The sequence below is a fragment of the Sminthopsis crassicaudata genome, chromosome 3 (assembly GCF_048593235.1).
Source record: "Sminthopsis crassicaudata isolate SCR6 chromosome 3, ASM4859323v1, whole genome shotgun sequence".
Taxonomy (NCBI): domain Eukaryota; kingdom Metazoa; phylum Chordata; class Mammalia; order Dasyuromorphia; family Dasyuridae; genus Sminthopsis; species Sminthopsis crassicaudata.
In genome coordinates, this window is record NC_133619.1 from 248,450,119 (window position 1) to 248,468,675 (window position 18,557).

Consider the following 18,557-nt stretch of genomic DNA (forward strand, 5'->3'; position numbering starts at 1 on the left):
CAAAATGAATGAAGATATTTAAATTTTGTTTAGTGCCATAAGATTGCTTGCTCATGTTTACCTTTCTGTGCTTCTTTCTATTTTGTTTATATGTTATATTTTTTACTTAGCTTTGATTTTTTTCATCATAAATATGCCTATTCTTTACAGGACCATTTTTTTCCCCTCTCCTGTTGGACTAAATTCAGTTTTTCTGGGTGTTATTTTTGGCTTTGAGACTATATCCTTTGCCTTCTGGAATGCCATCCACACTTTTTGCTCCATTATAGTGATTTGTATACCGTGTTTGAATCTGACTGCATCATTCCTTGAAGTCTTTTTTTTTCTGGCATGCTTATAATATTTTTGTCTTTAAAAAAGAAATGCTAAGTTTTTAATTTTTTGCTGCTGGGAGTTTTTATTTTCAGTTTTGTTATTGTTGTTTTTCTTTTGAGTTGTTTCACTGAACCACTTTTCTATTTCTGTCTTGCTCTATGGTTCTAAGAATCTTGGCAGTTTTCCTTTATGAAATATTTTTTTCTTTAAATATGTCTATACCTTTTTTTCCCCCGTGGGTCATGGCATTCAAATAATCTAATGATCCTTTTTTTTTTTTTTTTTTTTTTTTTTTTCCTCCTTTATCTTTTTTTCCAGGTCATTTGTTTTTCTTTGAGATACCTTCCACTTTTTTCAATATTTTGATTTGTTTTTTGTTTTCTCTCCTAGCATCATTGGCTTCTGTTTGGTCTATTCTAACTTTTCAGGGAGCTTCTTGCTTAGGCAAGGTTTTGTAACTTTTATGCATGTTCGTAATTCTCTTTCAAATTTTTCCTTCCGCACCCCTCATTTCTTTTTCAGCTTATTTTTCTCTAGTGCTCTTATTTCCTTCATGAAAACATTTATTATCTCTTTTGTAAACTTATTACAAGTTCTTTCAGGAATTCTAGTTGGATTTGTACCCATACTATGTTTTGTTTTGGGTTTTTTGGGGGTTTTTTTGTTTTTTTTTGAGCTTTTGCTCTTAGGTGTTTTAGTATTTCTTTTCTTCTGAGTTTTTATCTTTAGCTTCCCTGTCACCACATTAACTTCCTGGAGTGGGCTTTATTTTTGTTTCTTCATTCTACCAGCCTCCTTCCTAGGCTAATCCTATTGCTGCTTTCTTGACATATTGAGCATGGTGTCATTCAGAAACCATTCAGGATGGGGACTTACAAATTTTTAGTGTTCCCAGAATGATCTATTCAGGGCAAAGTCTGATCACTACCCTCTACAATCTAAACTCTTCAAGTTCTTGTTTTGGGTTTGTTTCTTATCATCAATAGATTGCAGCTGGGCTTAACCACTGTTATTAATTGTTTGGAAATCTGTATTGGTTCAGTATAGCAGGACTATACATTTCCATTTGATTTGGGATTGCTGCCCTGGTTATTCCTTTACAAATTTTAGAATTTTAGACTGTTAAAAATTGGAATTGAGATCCTCTGTCCAGGCCATACCACTGCTATGTGAGGGCCTACTACTGCCCTAGATCCTGGAATACCATCTCTAAGCATAAATTTCCTATTCATTTTGCACCGGACCTGTGATCTAAAACTGGGTAGTGGATATCACAGCTGCCAGTTGGCAAATAATTCTATCACAATGCCCTGGTATGGATCTGGGATCTCCCCTTGCCCTAGTGTTTAGCCTCTCTCTTCACTGGAGGGCTCTACACATGTCATGCTCTTAGCCACACTCCTTCCCCATTTTTTACAGATTTCTCTGAGTCTTCTATACTGATTTGAACTGGAAGCATGATTCCCTGTGAGGAGTGATCAGGATTTGGTCTGGTGCATTTTCTAAATCTGTTTGGAGGAATTTGCAGGCAAGCTGGCTTCTGCTTTCCACTACTCTGGCTTCTTGGCTCCTCCTCTCAAGGGTTAGCAGTCATAGAATTTTTTTTTAATAATTCATAGATTTTTCAATTGAATAGATTTTAGCTGGAAGGAGATATATATTATCTAGACCAAACCATTCATTTTATAAATAAAGAAATCATTACCTAGAGAAATGAAATTATTGGCTAGAAATTTTACCAGCGTTGCAACGTATACCAAATTTTTCGACTTCTAGTCCAGGACTTTCCACTATATAACATTTTGAGTGATAAAATGGCATCAAACACAATGATGGCTAGTCTTCATAATTATTATTTTCATTTGTTTGTTATATTCAAAACAAAGAGCCCAATCACATTATCCCTTTTAAGTAGTTTTTGTTAAGAATGGAGTAAGCATTGGTTTAGAAAAATATCTTTATGATGTTTTTGTAATTTTTTATTCAGATCATCATTTGGCTTTTAAGGTTCATTAATGTTTTGTACTTTCCAATCTGTTATAACTTTTAGAAAAATAAATTATTTCATCTTAGAAAGATGTTTAAATGATAATTAATTTGAAGTGTTTTTTTAAAATTATACCACTTGAGCTCATCTTTACAAAGTTTTATTCTTTATTCCTGCTTCCAGTTTACCAATCTTTAGCACAAAACTTATGAAAGCAATCTAAACCAAAATAAAAATTAATTTTGGTTTCTTTTTGCAGAGTATTCGGCCCACACCACAAAATGAAGCTATAACTGTAAATTTTAAGCCAATCACATTAAAAGCTTCAGAAAATAAATACACCAAAGTTGCAAGTATTAGTTTTGATGGTAAGTATTCAACTTTTTTTCCCAAATATTTTCTTGATTAGCCAGAGTAAAACAATTTAAAAAAAAAAAAAAAAAGCCCAACATGTTGACACGTCAGATATTGGAGACAGAATGTGTTTTAAGAAGTAAGAAGGATGACTGAAAAGTTATTAGTAAGGTCACATCTTAAAGTATTAAGTACTTAAGTACTTCGTGGGAAAATGAATCTGAAAAAAGTCTAGTATGTGACCCACTTTAGTGAGATTATCTCAAAAATATTTCTAAATGAAATCAGATATAAAACAACAAATGGATGGAAAATGGAATCCATTTTTCTGTAGTTTTTCTCTTCATGGTTTCTTCTTACCATTTATATCCTTGGAATTATCACATTGGGATTCTGAACTTATTGTTACCTGACATGTTATATGAAGAAGGGATACTAGCACTAAAGAAAAGAAACTGGTAAATAAGACTGATCAGACCAAATAAATATACATGGAACAAAGCCAGATGATTTTTGAAAAGCAACTTTTTTTCCAAATTACCTCAGAAAGATAAAGATAGTATGATGACTCAAAGATCATGGAACCAAGAAGTAATCAAGAGGACATCAGCAATTACCAGCCTCTTTCTCCTCCCCCCCTTTTTTTTTTTTTAATGTAACTGTTTTTATTTAAAATTTAACATTAAATTTCAGTACAGACAACTAATCTCCTAACACATAAAGCATATACCCATGACAATTTTTCAATCCTTTTTTTTTGTCTCCACATATGATTTTATTTCTACCAAATTTTTATAAGAATGATATTTATAGATTAATAGGTTTCTTGAATTAAAACATAAGAACAGGTAGCTTTCATATTCTAATTTCTGTTGGATAGCATTTTCATAATTACAACTGACTGAAAAAAAAATACAGAGATAAGATCTGATTGTGTTTACTTGTTGATTGATTGTACCCAATCCCAATTCCTCCCCCATCCCATTCCCCCCCCCCAAAAAAGTTCTTGTGACTCAATAGAGCAAGTCTTCCAACAAAGTGATTCCTATGTATGCAAGATTCCTTGTTAGATGTAACCACACAACTTATTCAGTGATCTTTTGATTATTAAAACCAAGTGAGGTACTACATAGAATTCCCAATCTCTCTATTTTTGTCTGCCTGCATTTTTGATTTCCTTCACAGGTTAATTGTACATTATTTCTAAGCCCGATTCTCCTTGTGCAGCAAAATAACTGTAAGGACATATATACATATATTGTATTTAACATGTATTGGGCAACCTGCCATCTGGGGGAGGAGGTGGGGGGAAGAATAGGAAAAATTGGAAGAAAAGGTTTTCAACTGTCAATGCTGAAAAATTACCCATGCATATATCTTGTAAATAAAAAGCTATTTTTTTAAATTGAGGTACAAACTGGTAAACAACTTTGGTGGGCAATATCATGTACAGAATTATAACTGAGATATTTTCTCTATATGAGGTCCTTCAGGTGCTACTTCTCTCATGACATTTTTCTGGTTACATAAAGCCCCAAGATGATATAAGTTCTCAGTGAGATTATTGGCTATTCATAAGAACTCTGCTTGATCAATCTATAGAGGAATTATGATAAATGAAAATTATCTATTGCCCAAACTATGATGTTCAGGCGGTCAATCTACTTATAAGCATTTATGAAGCACGTACTATGTTTTAGGCATAGTTCAAATCTATGAACTTTTTGTTCAAAGTGCTGGAAAACACAAATAAAAGCAGAATACAGTCCCTGCTTTCAAGGAGGCCTGTCAATCTCACCTCAGCAACATCTCTGAATACCACTTCTCTCCTAATATCGCTGTCACTCTAGTGGAGACCCTCATCAGCTTCTGCCTGGATTACTGCACTAACCTGCTGAGAGTCCCGTCTACCTCAAGTCTCTCCCCACTCTAATCATCCTCCACTTAGCCACTGAAACACTGGTTTGATCATGTGAACCCTCAATAGAGGGTGGCTCCCTCTTGCTGCCAGGATCAAATACAGAGTGCTATTTGGCATTCAAAACCCTTTACAACCTGTCCTCCTCTACCTTTCTAAAGATTTTAGTGAGGATTTGAAGCAAGCCAAAAGTATGAGATGAGGAGGAAGAGTATTCCGGGGATAGGGAAGAGAGAGAGGGTTGTACTCTGAAAATATCAAAACGTATGTATGTGCTGGCTAACTAAGCTGTGAGAAGGCTGGAAAGGCGGGATGACAAGTGTTGAATGCTAAATAGAGTTATATTTGTTATATTTTGTATATATATTGTTTTTGTATATATATTTTTAATATATATTATATATATATTTTGTGTATATATATATTGTTATATATATATAAAGTTATATTTGATCCTGGGAACAATAGGAAAGTATTGCCTACTGAGAGCATTAATTTGATCAAGGTCAAAATCTAGAATCTAGATCTTTAGGGAAAGGAGAGAATAACAAGGTGGTAATCCAGGTATTAGAAGGAATGACTCCAGTAGGGAGGAAAGTGAATCAGTGTGACGAGGGCTTTCCTTAACACTTATGGCAGTGACTAAGCTCAAGGTAGAGTTTCAAATTGGGCTTACTTTCCAGAAGCTGTCACATAAGTCAGTTGCTCATAGGGACTTCTGAATTTCACCATAGAAACAATGTTATGATAGTTAAGTTTCCAGACCAGGCCATCAAAGCCCATTTAAACCAGACACAGACCTGAAGTAATTTTTACTCATCGAACTATGACATCTGTCCTCACCTTGGTGAGTGACATTGTTTCAGTAGGAGCATGTAACTATAATTCTAGCTTGGATTGTCAGCATTTCCATATCTTAAATGGAAATGAGAAATGCCCTACCTTTCCCTTTTCTCTCTTGTTCAACAGGAGGAATCGGTTTACACGCCTAGCAGACAGTGGGAGCTCTGCCCCTGAAACAGGGGTTTTAGCCGGGTAAAGAGGCCTCCCTTGTTTCCAGCTGCGCTCCATCATTCCCTTTCTTCAATCCCCAAGGATTGGCCTAGTTCCTGGCCTAGTTAGTTCCTCTTTTTATAGCCAAGCATGTCCAGCCAGGATTTCTGACCTCTCTTAACTTTTCTCTCTTTTGTCTCTAAAGCAAGCATAAAGCCCTCATGAAGTTTTTCAAAGTTGGTCTTTGGTTCTGGACCCAGAAGGAACTGAGTTCAGCCTCAGCCTCAGACACTTGATGTTTACTAGATGTGTGACCTTGGGCAAGTCAATTATCCTCAATTGCTTCACCAAAACAAAAAATAATAATAATATAGGAAACTGTCTGAAGTATTTGTTTTTTCTATTAAAAATATAAGGAAGTGGTTAAAATGACCTTTGTCTCTCATCCTCCATCTCATCTACTTCACAGACTTGCTATTCTTTTTTCCATGTAGACCCCAGGGAAATTTAATTATTAGAATTGGAATGAAATGCACTGTACTATCCTTTAAAGAAAAAGGAGACCACTGCACATTTTGGGCATTTAATCACAGATGGGAGTTGGGTAGGGACTATGCCAGAACAATCAAGTTCTAGGTATCAAACCCTTGCAAATTGTTGCAAAAACACTTCACTTAGCATAATTCATATTGCTAGCATCAATTTTAACAGGAAAATTCCTTAATTTCTCCCAGCTAGTGATGTACTTGGTGATGTTATGGGAGAGTCTTATCCATGAAATATTTTCAAATTTTTCTTTGATGATTAGAATTATTGGTCAATGATCCTTGCACATTCTTGTAATAATTAGTATTTCACTGACTTCTAGTGAACCTGTAGAATTTGTATTGATAAAGTACACTGCTAATTCATTTCTACTTTAATCCATAACTTGTTCTTATGCAATGATCAACGGTGAATTGGGATTTCTTGAAGGAATTATAGAAAAGTATTAAATATAAATAGATTGTGCTTTGAAGAAATGACAGAATTTTAAAATAGTATTACTTTGGGATCAGGTCCTTTTTTTCTTGCCACAATCCATCCTTGAAATTTAGAAAAATCAATAGAATAATGTTTTTTAATAACAAATTTGCGTTATATAAAATTTTCTGGAAATTCATCCAATATGGGTACTGTATTCACTTTATGAATTGTAGTTTTAACATTTACTGTAATCAATGATAATTACTCTACTATCAGTAAATCAGTAAACATTTATTAAGAGTCTACTAAGTGTGGACACTAATCACTACTAATCACTAAGGATACAAAAAGAGGGCAGTCCCTGTCCTTAAGGAGCTTACAATATAATGGAAAAGACAACAAACAAATATTTATTTACAAAGCAAGCTATAGCCAAGTTATAGAGATAATAAATTGGAGATAATTAACAAAAAGAGTCACTGGAACTAAAGAGATTTAGGAGAGTTTCCTTTGTAGCAAGTAAGCTTTTAATTCAAACTTAAGGAAGCCAGGCAGGCCATAATAGTTGGAGTAGGAATGGAGACTGTTTTAGGTATGGGGAGCAACCAGAGAAAATGCTACAAGCTGAAAGATCTCTTGTTCACGAAATAGACTAGAAGCCATCCATTATCACCTCAAAGAGTACATGTCGGGAAGTAAGGTGTAAGAAGTCTGGAAATATAGAGGGGATTAGATTATGAAGAGCTTTGATTGCTAAAAAGAGTATTTTGTATTTGATCCTGAAGGGGGGAAGAGAGTCACTGACATTTAATAAGTTAGTGGTCAGACCTAGGACTTATATCTTTAGTGGTAGAATAGAGGATGTTTTAGGGAGGAAAAAGACATCAGGTAGATCCACCAGCAGGCTATTTCATTAATTTAGATCCAAGATAACTGTACCAGGGTAGTGGCAAAGAAAGGGATTGGAGAGATGTTGCAAAGGTAAAAGTAATGAGACTTGGCAGCAGATTGGATAAGGAGGGAGTGGGGAAAGTAAAAGTTTAGAGATAGTGAAGGGGTCTAAGATGACTCCTAGATTGTAAGCTTGAGAGATTCAGAGGATGCCGGTCCATCACAAATTAATGGACCAAACAATGAAAAAAATCTATTGGCATGTAGTAATTAAAAAACAAACATTAAAGAATGTTTATGCAAGTCTTTTTTTCCCCCATCAAATTCTAAATTCCATGAAAAAGAGTGTCCTAAGCTAATATATTTGCATTAGTGATGGTGTTTCATTTGTGGCAAAGCAGTTTACATAATATATTTGTATATATAGTGATCATTTTATAATTGAAAGTTTTCTGAACTGTATTACAAAAGATAAAACTACATTTTGTAATTTAGTTGCAAGTAAGTGTCTAATAGTTTGTTCTAAAGAATATTAAGTATGGTTTTCCCAAATGGTTTTCTTTTAATTGCACAATAAATTTCCTTAACAGGAATTTAGTGAAACATAGAGCTGCTTAAAGTTGGTATAAACATTATCCATGGCTAAATGGAAAATGATTTGCAAATTTTTGTATTATATAAAATCTAGGACTCATATAATTCTTACTGTGCTGCTAGGCACCTTAATTATGTAATCCTATTTGAATTTATAAATAATCGCTGCCATACATGGAATGTTGTTTTTCAGGACATCCCTGAGGCAATAGCACAACTATTGAGTCAACTTAACTACAATGTCCATTTGTTGAATACCTACCTGTTTTATTTTGAACTGAAGCAAAACAAGAGATTGTCTTCTTATGTGAAGAAAGAGAAGTTCATAGTTCTAGATTACATTAAAGTGACAAAGAAAGCATATACACACACACATACTGAGCTTTTTTTTTTATTTCAGTGTTCAAAGAGTGATTTTTAAAATTTTTTGTGTGATTTTTCCTTTGTAAGCTTTAGGATTATAGACATTTTTATGCTTCATTTCAGCATCAAAAGCAAAAAGAACATCTCAGTTTTCTGGGAAAATAACTGTTAAGGCAAAAGAGAAGAGTTATTCTAAACTTGAAATTCCTTATCAGGCAGATGTTTTAGATGGGTAAGTCTTGCATAAATTCATCTTACTTTCTTTTGCAAATAAGTAGATGTTTCTCCTCTCACATTCCCTCCTTAAAATTGTATGATCACATTCAATATACACTCAGCTACATAAACTTTTATTCCAAGACTATCTGTTTTCGTCAGTAACAGATATTTATTTTAATAAAGAAAGAATCTTAATGATTTATACATATAACATATATGTATAAGTATTTCTTGAAATCTGAGTTCAAAAGAAATCTTAATGATTCAGTAACACATAAGGGGAAAAAAATACAAAATTCCATAATGTTTAGACTATTTAGATTTCTTTTTCTGCCATTCCTTTTAACATTTGCAATCATTATATTACATAAAACTTTGGTTACTACTTATGATTCCAGAAGATTGATGATAAAGCATGCTGCTTATCTTGTTATAAGAGGTGATTAGACTCAGGGTACAGAATGAATCATTTATTTATTGAACATAGCACAGGAAATTAATTTGTTTGACTACATATATTTATTTGAAATGTTTTTTCTCCTGTAGCAGAGGAAGGAAAACTAATTTTTATTCACTTAAAAATAAAATTTAATTTAAAAAATTTTGATCACTTGAAGCTAAGCTAAAAGATATATCCTTTTTTAAATCCTTATGGACAGCTAAGATTATTTTCCCTTTTAGGTAATTGATACCAGAATAGTTTAATGGAAAACTTTTTAGTAAAAAGTTCCTAGAAATAATTGATAAATTATATATTACCCTAAAGAATATAATGCTGAAACCTCAGGAACAAATATGCTTTAACTTCAGCTTAAAACTAACAATTAAAAGGAAATTTGACTTTTTGTTGTTTTTTCTTTGGAAATAGTTACTTGGGATTTGATCATGCTGCCACATTATTTCACATCCGAGACAGTCCTGCTGATTCTGTCGAAAGACCAATTTATCTTACTAACACTTTCAGTTTTGCAATCCTCATTCATGATGTGATGTTGCCAGAAGAAGCCAAAACAATGTTTAAAGTAAGTATGAATGTTTGTAATTCTTAACTGAGGTGGGCGGGGAGGTGTATGTGAGATAAAAGAAGAGGAGACCATTTAAGAAAAGATTAATATAGAAAAGGGTAAAGAAAAGTCACAGGATAGCAAAAAGTACTAAGTGATACTGATATATTAAAACTTTGTTCTATCTCTGCATTACAGGTACATAATTTCAGCAAACCAGTCTTAATACCTCCAAATGAGTCAAGATATATTTTTACCCTATTTTTTATGCCTTCAACATCATCTATACATATAGATAACAATATTTTACTTATTACCAATGCTTCAAAATTTAATTTACCTGTACGGGTATATACGGGCTTTTTAGATGTGAGTATCTTATTTTTCTTAAACTCTATGCTTTTTTTTGTTTTGTTTTGTTTTTTTGTTTTTTGGTTTTTTTTGAATAAAAATAAGACCTGTTGGACAATTACTTTAGATGTAGACATTTCATTCTTCTTTCACTATATTCTTTGATTATACTTTTTTTCTTCTCAAGTGTAGTCATCTTGTGTTTCTACAGTCACCCAAGTAGTAAATGATTATGTTTTACTTTTCTGACTTGTTCTGCTATTCAGTGATATAGTGATAGGAAAAAGTCCTAGAATTTTGCAATTGGAAGGAGTCTTAGAGATCATGTAATCAAATCTGGTATTGAAGGAACTGAGTGTAGAGTTGAAATGACAGTGATTCTCCCAGAATCACAGAGAATTTGAACTTGTGTCTTGATAGTAATGCCCTCAATATTAATAGGAAGTTAGGAGGAAGGGAAAATTTTAGAATAAAGATAATGATAAATCTGTTGTACATGTCGAATTTAAGATGTTTACATGCTGTCCAATTTGAGATGTCCAGTAGACTTGGTAGAGATGAGAGACTGCAGATTAGGAGAAAGGTTAGGGACAAGAAGATCAGAGCATAATCTGCCCAGAGATGATATTTCACTCCATGGGAAATGAGATAATCAAATAAAGGAGTATAGAGGGGGGGGTAGGGGGCAGGGCTTAAGGCAGAGCCTTGGAGGACATCCAAAATGAGCTAGATTAAGAGCTAGCCAAAGAATGAGAAGGAATGGTCAGACAGGAAGGAGAACTAAGAAAGCAGTGCCACAAAAAAAGAGGCTGATGGATAGTATCCAAGATTGTAGAGATGGATGGGGATTGAGAAAAGGCTAAATCAGATTTAGCAGCTAAAAAATGATCAGAAACTTTGAAGCGAGCAATTTCAAGTGAATGATAAAGCTATACACAAACTAAATTACAGATAATTTTGAAGAAATTAGAGGAAAGGTTTGGAGATGCTGACTGTAGCTGGCCTCAAAAAGTTTATCCATAATAAAGAGGAGGGTTAGGGTAACAGCTAGCAGGAATAGATGAAGTGAGGGTTTAGGGAGGCTAAGAGAGACCTAGTTATCTTAGTAGACATTATATTATGGCTGGCACTAGATTAGGGCAAAAGATTTATGAGAGATGGGATTGTATGAAAAGACAAGACAATACCAGGTTTAAGAATACAGATATAAAGAATGAATATATCTACTCTTAAGGAGTTTATGTTCTAATAAGGATTATAACATACAAATATACACACATAAATACATGTGTGTAGGCACACACATACCTGTCTCTACATGTGTCCTTTGATACATACTAGACCTATACCCAAAAGAGATCAGAGGAAGAGAAAAGATGTTAATGAAAACAAATATGAATAGCTAACGTCTGGATAGCACTTAAGATTTACAAAACATATTTTATGGGTAGCACTTAAGATTTACAAAACATATTTTATCATCTTAACTTTTGATTCTTACAACAACCCTGCAAAGTATGTACTATCACTATTTCCATTTCACATGTGATAAAACTGAGTCACATAGTTCTCGTGTAGCTTGCCCAAGGTCACAGCTAATAAGAATTTAAGGAAGGATTCAAACTTAGGTCATTTGTTAATAATAATGATTGGTGATGTAATTTTTGTTCACAATTCACAAAGATTGATCTTTAAGACAGAAGGATTCTGATTTATATTAAAGGAAGAAAGAAGACCCCCATGGCTAAAATATTAGGTCCTTGAAGTATGTAAGTACAAGATAAGAGCTGTATAGCAATGACTCAGGAAAAGACAGTAAAAGGTAGAGGATAGAACTGGAGTCTGAAAGTCCAGGGTTCAAATTTTGTGCATGGAACACTGCCACATAATCCTAAATAGTACTTAAATTCATGTTGTCTGAGGCAGCTCTAATTACCAAATTCCTGAGCTGATGGGAGCATAGTAGAGAGAGTGCTAGTCTAGAGTCAGGACATTCACTTTCCTAAGCTCAAATCTGGCCTCTGACACTTAGTACCCATATGACCCCGGGCAAGTCACTTAATCCTCTTTGTCTCAGTTTCCTCATCTGTAAAATGGGCTGGAGAAGGAAATGGCAAAACACTCCAGTATCTTTTTTTTTCTTTTCCTTTTTTTGTTTATTTAAAAAAAACAATAAGAAAAAGAGAAAAGGAATACAAAATAAAATAAAACAAAAGAGAGCATTGTCATGTGCCCAGCGGAACATCAGGGAGGATTCAAAATATATAACAACAAATTATCAGAGAGAGTGTTTGTGTATTAGTAGAAGAAATTATATTCATGAGTATCCATCTTTACTTCCTTATAAATTGTTCTTTTGTTCTCTGCGCTGCACATCATTTTTTACTTTATTGGTTTTTTCCCCCTTTCATCCCCCCATCCCCAAGTAAGATATAAAAAGAAAAGATATATTTATGTATATATATGCACACATATATATATATATATATATATATATATATATATATATATATATATATATATATATATATATATATATACTTCTTTCTTGTCCCTACTAACTCTTCTACCTTATTTCTGCTTCTTAATTTGCCTTTTTATTACTTAACTTCCCTCCACTATGGATCCCTCCCTTGTCTTCTTTCCTCACCCACTGCTTTCTCCTCCTCCCATCCTACCCCCCTTATTTCTTTATAGATTTTGGAGGGTATTATAACTATTTTATATATCTGTAGTGTTGCCTATTTAACTGATATGTGAATAGGATTTCAGAACTACATGCTCTCTTCCCCCCTCTAAGGCCTCTGTGTCTATTCTTCCTCTTCACTTAATTACTATTTTTACCTTAACTCTGCCCCAATGTTTCTTTTAAGCTACCATATTGTTGATGTCAATCTTAAACACAATACATATTTCCATGTAAAAAACCAATTTGTCCATATTGAATTCCTTGAAATTAATCTTTAATATTGGCCTTTGCATGTTAAATTTTCTATTAAGTTCAGGTTTGGTTGGTAGAAAGTCCTGAAAACCTACAAGTTCATTGAATGTCCATTTTTCTCATTCAATATTATAACTTTGCTGAATATGATATTTTGGCTGCAGTCCTAGTTCTTTTGATTGATGGCAGATATGATTCCAGGATCTATGGTCTTTTATTGATAAATTTTGTACGATTCTCATTATAGGGTATTTGTTTTTTGGAGTTTTTTTCTTGTTTCTTGCAAAATTTTCTCTTTGATCTTTGGGGGTTTTGAAATTTGGCAATAATATTCTTATGTGTTTTTTACAAAGGATCACATTGAGATAGAGATAGTGATCAGTGAGTTTTTTTTGTATTTCTACTTTCCCTCCATGTTATATCACTCCAGGATTTTTTATTATTATTATTATTTTTATTTCTTACATTATTGTGTCAAGGTTCTCTTTTTGGTCACAACTTTCAAGCACTTCAATTCTTACATTTTTTCTTCTTGATCTCTTCTCCAGATTTGTCATTTTTCTTATATTTCACATTCTAATTTTCTTGTTCTTTATCATCTGATTTGTTATTTTTTGGTTTCTCATAGCTTCACTGGCTTCCCCCTGCCCAAATCTAATTTTCAAAGAATTATTTTCATCTCTGAGCTTGTGTATCTCCTCTTCTAGTTAGTTAACTTTCCCCTCCGTGATTTTGTTTTTCTTGGATTTTTAAGTTTTTCCTCAATGCCTCTTATTTGATTTTTAAATTCTTTTTTTGAGTTCTTTTATAAATTCTCTCTGGTCTAGGAGCCATTTCACATTATCTTTTGGGGTAGAAGCTTGTTTTTATGTTCTCCTCTGAAGAGGAACTCTGTTTGTAGTTTCTTTGGTGGGATTCATTCTTCTTTGCCAGTTCATTTTATTAGTAAGAAGTACCTCTATTTGTACAGTGGGGAGATGGTGCCTCAAGCTTTTCTTCAGCTCTCTCACTGACTTGGCAGCATCCCTGCACTTATCAGATGTGATGGTTCCTTCTCCCCCAGGGCCATGTCTCAGTGCAGAGCAGGACTCCACGAATGGTCTGGGAGGTGAAAGTCTCTGTGGTTCCTACTGAGGCTCCCAGGGGTCCCCACTTGGTGTTTCTGCTGAGCTAAGCTGAAGATGTTTGTATTTCATACTGATTAATCCCAGCCCAGTGTCTTTCTTCAGATTTTCTTGGATTGTACTTAGAATATCTCCCCCCACCCCAGTTCTGTCCCAAGCAGTCTTGATTTTTCACCAGTCTATGTCCTGAGGCACAAATTTATTCTGTTTGTGGGGAAATCTGGAGAGCTTGAAATGTACTGACCTATTCTGCCGACTGTCCAGAATCTATCCCTCCCATTGCAGTATCTTTGCCAAGAAAACCCCAAATACAGTCACCAAGAGTCAGATACCCGTGATGGTAACAACAAAAGCTGAGCAGATACACATCTGCTATATCTCTGGGATTTCTTTGTATCTATGAAGTTAGTTTCACAAGCATTTATTAAGCTCTTACCAAGTCCCTGGCACTCTAAGCACTGGAAATACAAATAAATGAAGAAAGTCTCTGCCCTCAGAGCTACTTACTTTCTACTGAGGGGAGATGAGAGTACCCTGCTTGGGGACCTGTGGAGAATTGGGAATGTAATTTTAAAAGGAATGAGATGTTGGTCTGAGCCTTGTCCTTAGGCTCTAGCAAAATCAGCCAATCTCAGGTAAAGGCTGGAATCCAGGATACTTGTAATGTGAGAAGAGGTGGGGTGATTTATCTGGCATGGAAGACAAAGGTCTTGTGGAGGTGGTGATTCAGGTTTGCTTCTTGGAAAGGAATGAAGGAAGTGTCCATCCATTGAGGAATGACTTAGAGAATGGTGGTTACATGAATGTGATGGAATATAACAGTGCTGTTAAGAAATGAGAAAACAAGATTTCAGAGAGATAGGAAAAGACTTAATTGAACTAATGCAGAAGAACATTCTATACTCATAAAATTAATATAAAAATGAATAATTTTGAAAACATTTATAAACTTAAGGAAATGATTTATATACTAACAACATATATACTAAAAATAAATAATTTATATACTAACAACAACAAAGGGAAAACAAATAACTTTTAAAGCTGTTAGAACTAAGGCGATTCATAATTCTAGGGGAGGCAGAGGAAATGGGAAGAATATACGCACACACAATGTATGTTTGTATAATCCATTAAACAAGTTAAGGAAGAAGGGAAGGAATTGAATCAAGTGCAAAGGTGTATAGGCTTTGAATTTGGCAGAATGAAAATCACTTCATTCCTAGAGACAGACGAAAGAGAGTAGGAAGATGGTGTTAAGGGGTTTGAGGCTGAGAAAATAAAGGCCTCATTTTTCTTAGCAAAATACAATGTGAAGTACTCAGCTAAAAGGCAGAGGGGAAAGGGAAGTAGGAGAGACTTGAGGAGCAAAGAGGTGTGGAATAGCATTAAGTGTGAGATAGAAAATCAATTCAGAAGGTATTAATGCATTACCTTACCTTTCTGCATTGAAGGGAACATAGAATTAGGTCACATAAATATGTAGTATATACCAAGCTGCTAACAGAGTTATATAACTAGCACTAACTCTTCAGGAAAAAGTGGGCAGAATGTGGGAGTAATCCAAGGCTGTGATTGGGCAAAGGATGAGCATCATAGAATAAGAGGGCAAGGAATTCATGGGATGAGGACAGTGAAGAGTTGAATTTGTTAACTACCAGGTTTAAATTGAGGAGAGAAATAAAGTTAGAGCAAAGATAATGTCATAAAAAAAAGTACAGAGAGGTTGAGAGAGTCAGACTTGCAATGACAGTGAAAATAGGCTTTGTGTACAGTGTTTAAAAAAAGGTTTTTCATTATTTCCTTGTCAGACAGTTGGGAAGGCAGCATGATGCAGTGGGAAGAGTGCCAGATTTGAAATCAAAGTCCTAAATTTGAATTGTGACCCTGCTAATTATTGCTAGAGTGGCTAAGACAAGATCTTGACCTCTCTGAGCCTCAATTTCCTCATTTTATAAATGAAAAAACTGAACTACATGATTCTTAACCTTTCTTCCAGATCCAAGTAGATAATCGAACAATCTAATGAATGTGAGGAGTAAGAGGGAAAAGATCTTGAGGCTGTGTGATTAGAAAAATAGTGATGCTGTTAATAAAATTAGCAAAGTTAGGAACAAAAGGGAAGTTTTAGGGGAAGGATGATTTCTTCAAACATATTTAATTTGAGATGCCAAAGAACATTTAGGAAAAAAAGTGAGAGATTTTCAACATGAAAACCAGTAAGATTTTGTGACATCTTATATCTTAGCCAGTCTTATTTATATGTGTCTTTATATATTCTATATTTTATTTTGTTTCTAATTATACAATTTCAAAAAAATTTTTTAAACTGCCTCAAATGTGCATCATATTCTATATTTTCCTCATATATTGATACTGCATAGAAAATAGATAGATAGCCAGCTAGGTTTGTTGACCCTAATGACTTACATAATTTTTCACCTTATGAAGTTCTGAAATATAGCATCTATGTTGAAAAAAAGAATATTTTTCATAACTTTATGGTGCTGTTTTATTTCTCTTTATATATACATATCTCATAAATATAATTGTTACTTTCTGTGAATATTTGTGTTTTGGAATTTAACATCTTTTAATGCTGAACTTAACATCTTTTAATATATTTTTCTATCCTTCTAGTATTTTGTGTTATCCCCCAAAATGGAGGAACGCTATATAGATTTTGGCATACTTAGTGCTACAGAAGCAAGTAATATGTTATTTGCAATCATAAATAGCAATCCAATTGAGGTAAGGAATCTTTTTTTTTTTCCTTATAGAAAAAAATGTAGATCTTCACAGTTTGATAGTGAAATCATTGTTTTTTGTTTTTGTTTTTTTCAAGTTGGCTATTAAAAGCTGGCATGTTATAGGAGATGGTCTAACGATAGAACTTTTAACTACGGAGAAAGGCAACAGAACTACTATTATATCAATGCTTCCAGAATTGGAAAACTCCCCTGTACCAGATCAGTCATCAGTAAGTACACTTTATTACCTTTTCTTTAATGTGAGGTTTTAAACTTCCTAAATAAGACTTTTATACACCTGAACACTTGTGGCTAATACTTATTTGATGGTACTTGTAGAGGGCTGAAACTCCAAAAAGATGTTCTTGAATCAGACAACTAAGCATTTAAGGCTAATTACCTATTCAATATGAGATTATGACTCTATTAGCATATATTTGGATAATGGCTCTTCTCACTTTTGGTGCTTGCTGAGTATTTGGTGTTAAGATAATCCCAGGCAAGGATTGGAGGGTGGAGAAATGTGAGGAGGAGAGAGTCCAGAAGATGAGGAGGAGAGAGGTTGGTGACTCCAGACTCTAGAAGGAGAGAGCTGACCCCAGGCCCTCCAGGGAGCTAGCCTATATATTACAGGTACTGCTTTGAAATAAAGTTATATAGGAAGCAAGGTTATAGACTCTCTGTAGCATGAAAAGCAATATAGCAAAGGAAGATTTTAAATTATCATTTAAATCTTCTGTTTTCAAAAGCTAGCTAATTTGGACAATATTAGATCCATCCCCAAAAAGATAGCAAAAAGGGGTTTATAGAGCATAGGGCTAATGTAGCTGAGGTACTGAGAATTAGTTATATTATGAGTTAAGTCTGCTTTAGTCTCCCTGTTCCACATTTGTCACTGTCAAACCTTTTTGTTTTCCCATTCTATAACTATAACAATGTCATTTTAGATGCTGAAATGGGTAAGGAAGAGGGGAAGTTACCAGTGTGAGCAGTAGTTCCCCCTTATCTATTTTATACTAAGATGGACTTAACAGTATAAAAGAGGAAATACAGTTTAAATTACTTCCTATACATTATCTAGTATTTGAAATGCTAACCAAAAAAAGAACAAAACAAATCATTAGTGAGGTTCCGATAATGTTTTGGAAATTGTTGCCAAAGATCTATTAGAGATTTTAGTGAATTAAAGGGAAACTCATTTGACAAAATTGGAAAATAAAGTTTTAGAATTTTACTGATTGTCAGAATTTTCATACAAAACTAGCTTTATTTTTTTGGGTCAGGGGGCTGAGAGGATGTATACCCATTTACCTATAGTATTATATAACCTCTATCTTAAACTTTATATCCCCCCTTAAAATCCCCCCTTAAGGTCCTATTCTGTCTCTAGGCTGTGTACATATATACAAGTAAGGACCCGATAAAGGATCCCATTTCTTTGAAATTTTAATTCAGTGTTACACTTTGAATTTTAGGGTTCAAATTGAAGTGATTATTGTAGCATTCTTATTCATTTTATTGAAGGAATCTGCTGAGTAGGGCTGATTATCTATCATTTCTTCCACATACAGGTAATATTAACTTCTGGCTATTTTGCTGTATTCAGAGTCAAATTAATTGCAAAAGAACTTGAAGGAATTCATGATGGAGCCATACAGATAACAACAGATTATGAGGTAATGCTAAATGTCAGAAGTTTTTTATGAAATTCTTTCCTCTTTCCCATTTTAACTATATTTCGCAATTCTCTAAGAAATTGAAAAATTGTGCTCTGTTGAAAAATTAGG

General features: G+C 33.9%; 1 protein-coding gene across 2 annotated transcripts in view; it reads left to right on the forward strand.

Moving 5' to 3' along the window:
* TMEM131 (transmembrane protein 131) overlaps positions 1-18,557 on the forward strand; it is a 57,568-nt gene that overhangs the window by 6,293 nt on the left and 32,718 nt on the right. For both annotated transcript variants that reach the window (XM_074300338.1, XM_074300337.1), the window contains exons 5-11: positions 2,562-2,670; positions 8,505-8,613; positions 9,469-9,622; positions 9,803-9,973; positions 16,661-16,771; positions 16,866-17,000; positions 18,342-18,446. In XM_074300338.1, coding sequence (XP_074156439.1) covers positions 2,562-2,670; positions 8,505-8,613; positions 9,469-9,622; positions 9,803-9,973; positions 16,661-16,771; positions 16,866-17,000; positions 18,342-18,446 — 894 coding nt within the window. The remainder of the gene's footprint in view (positions 1-2,561; positions 2,671-8,504; positions 8,614-9,468; positions 9,623-9,802; positions 9,974-16,660; positions 16,772-16,865; positions 17,001-18,341; positions 18,447-18,557) is intronic.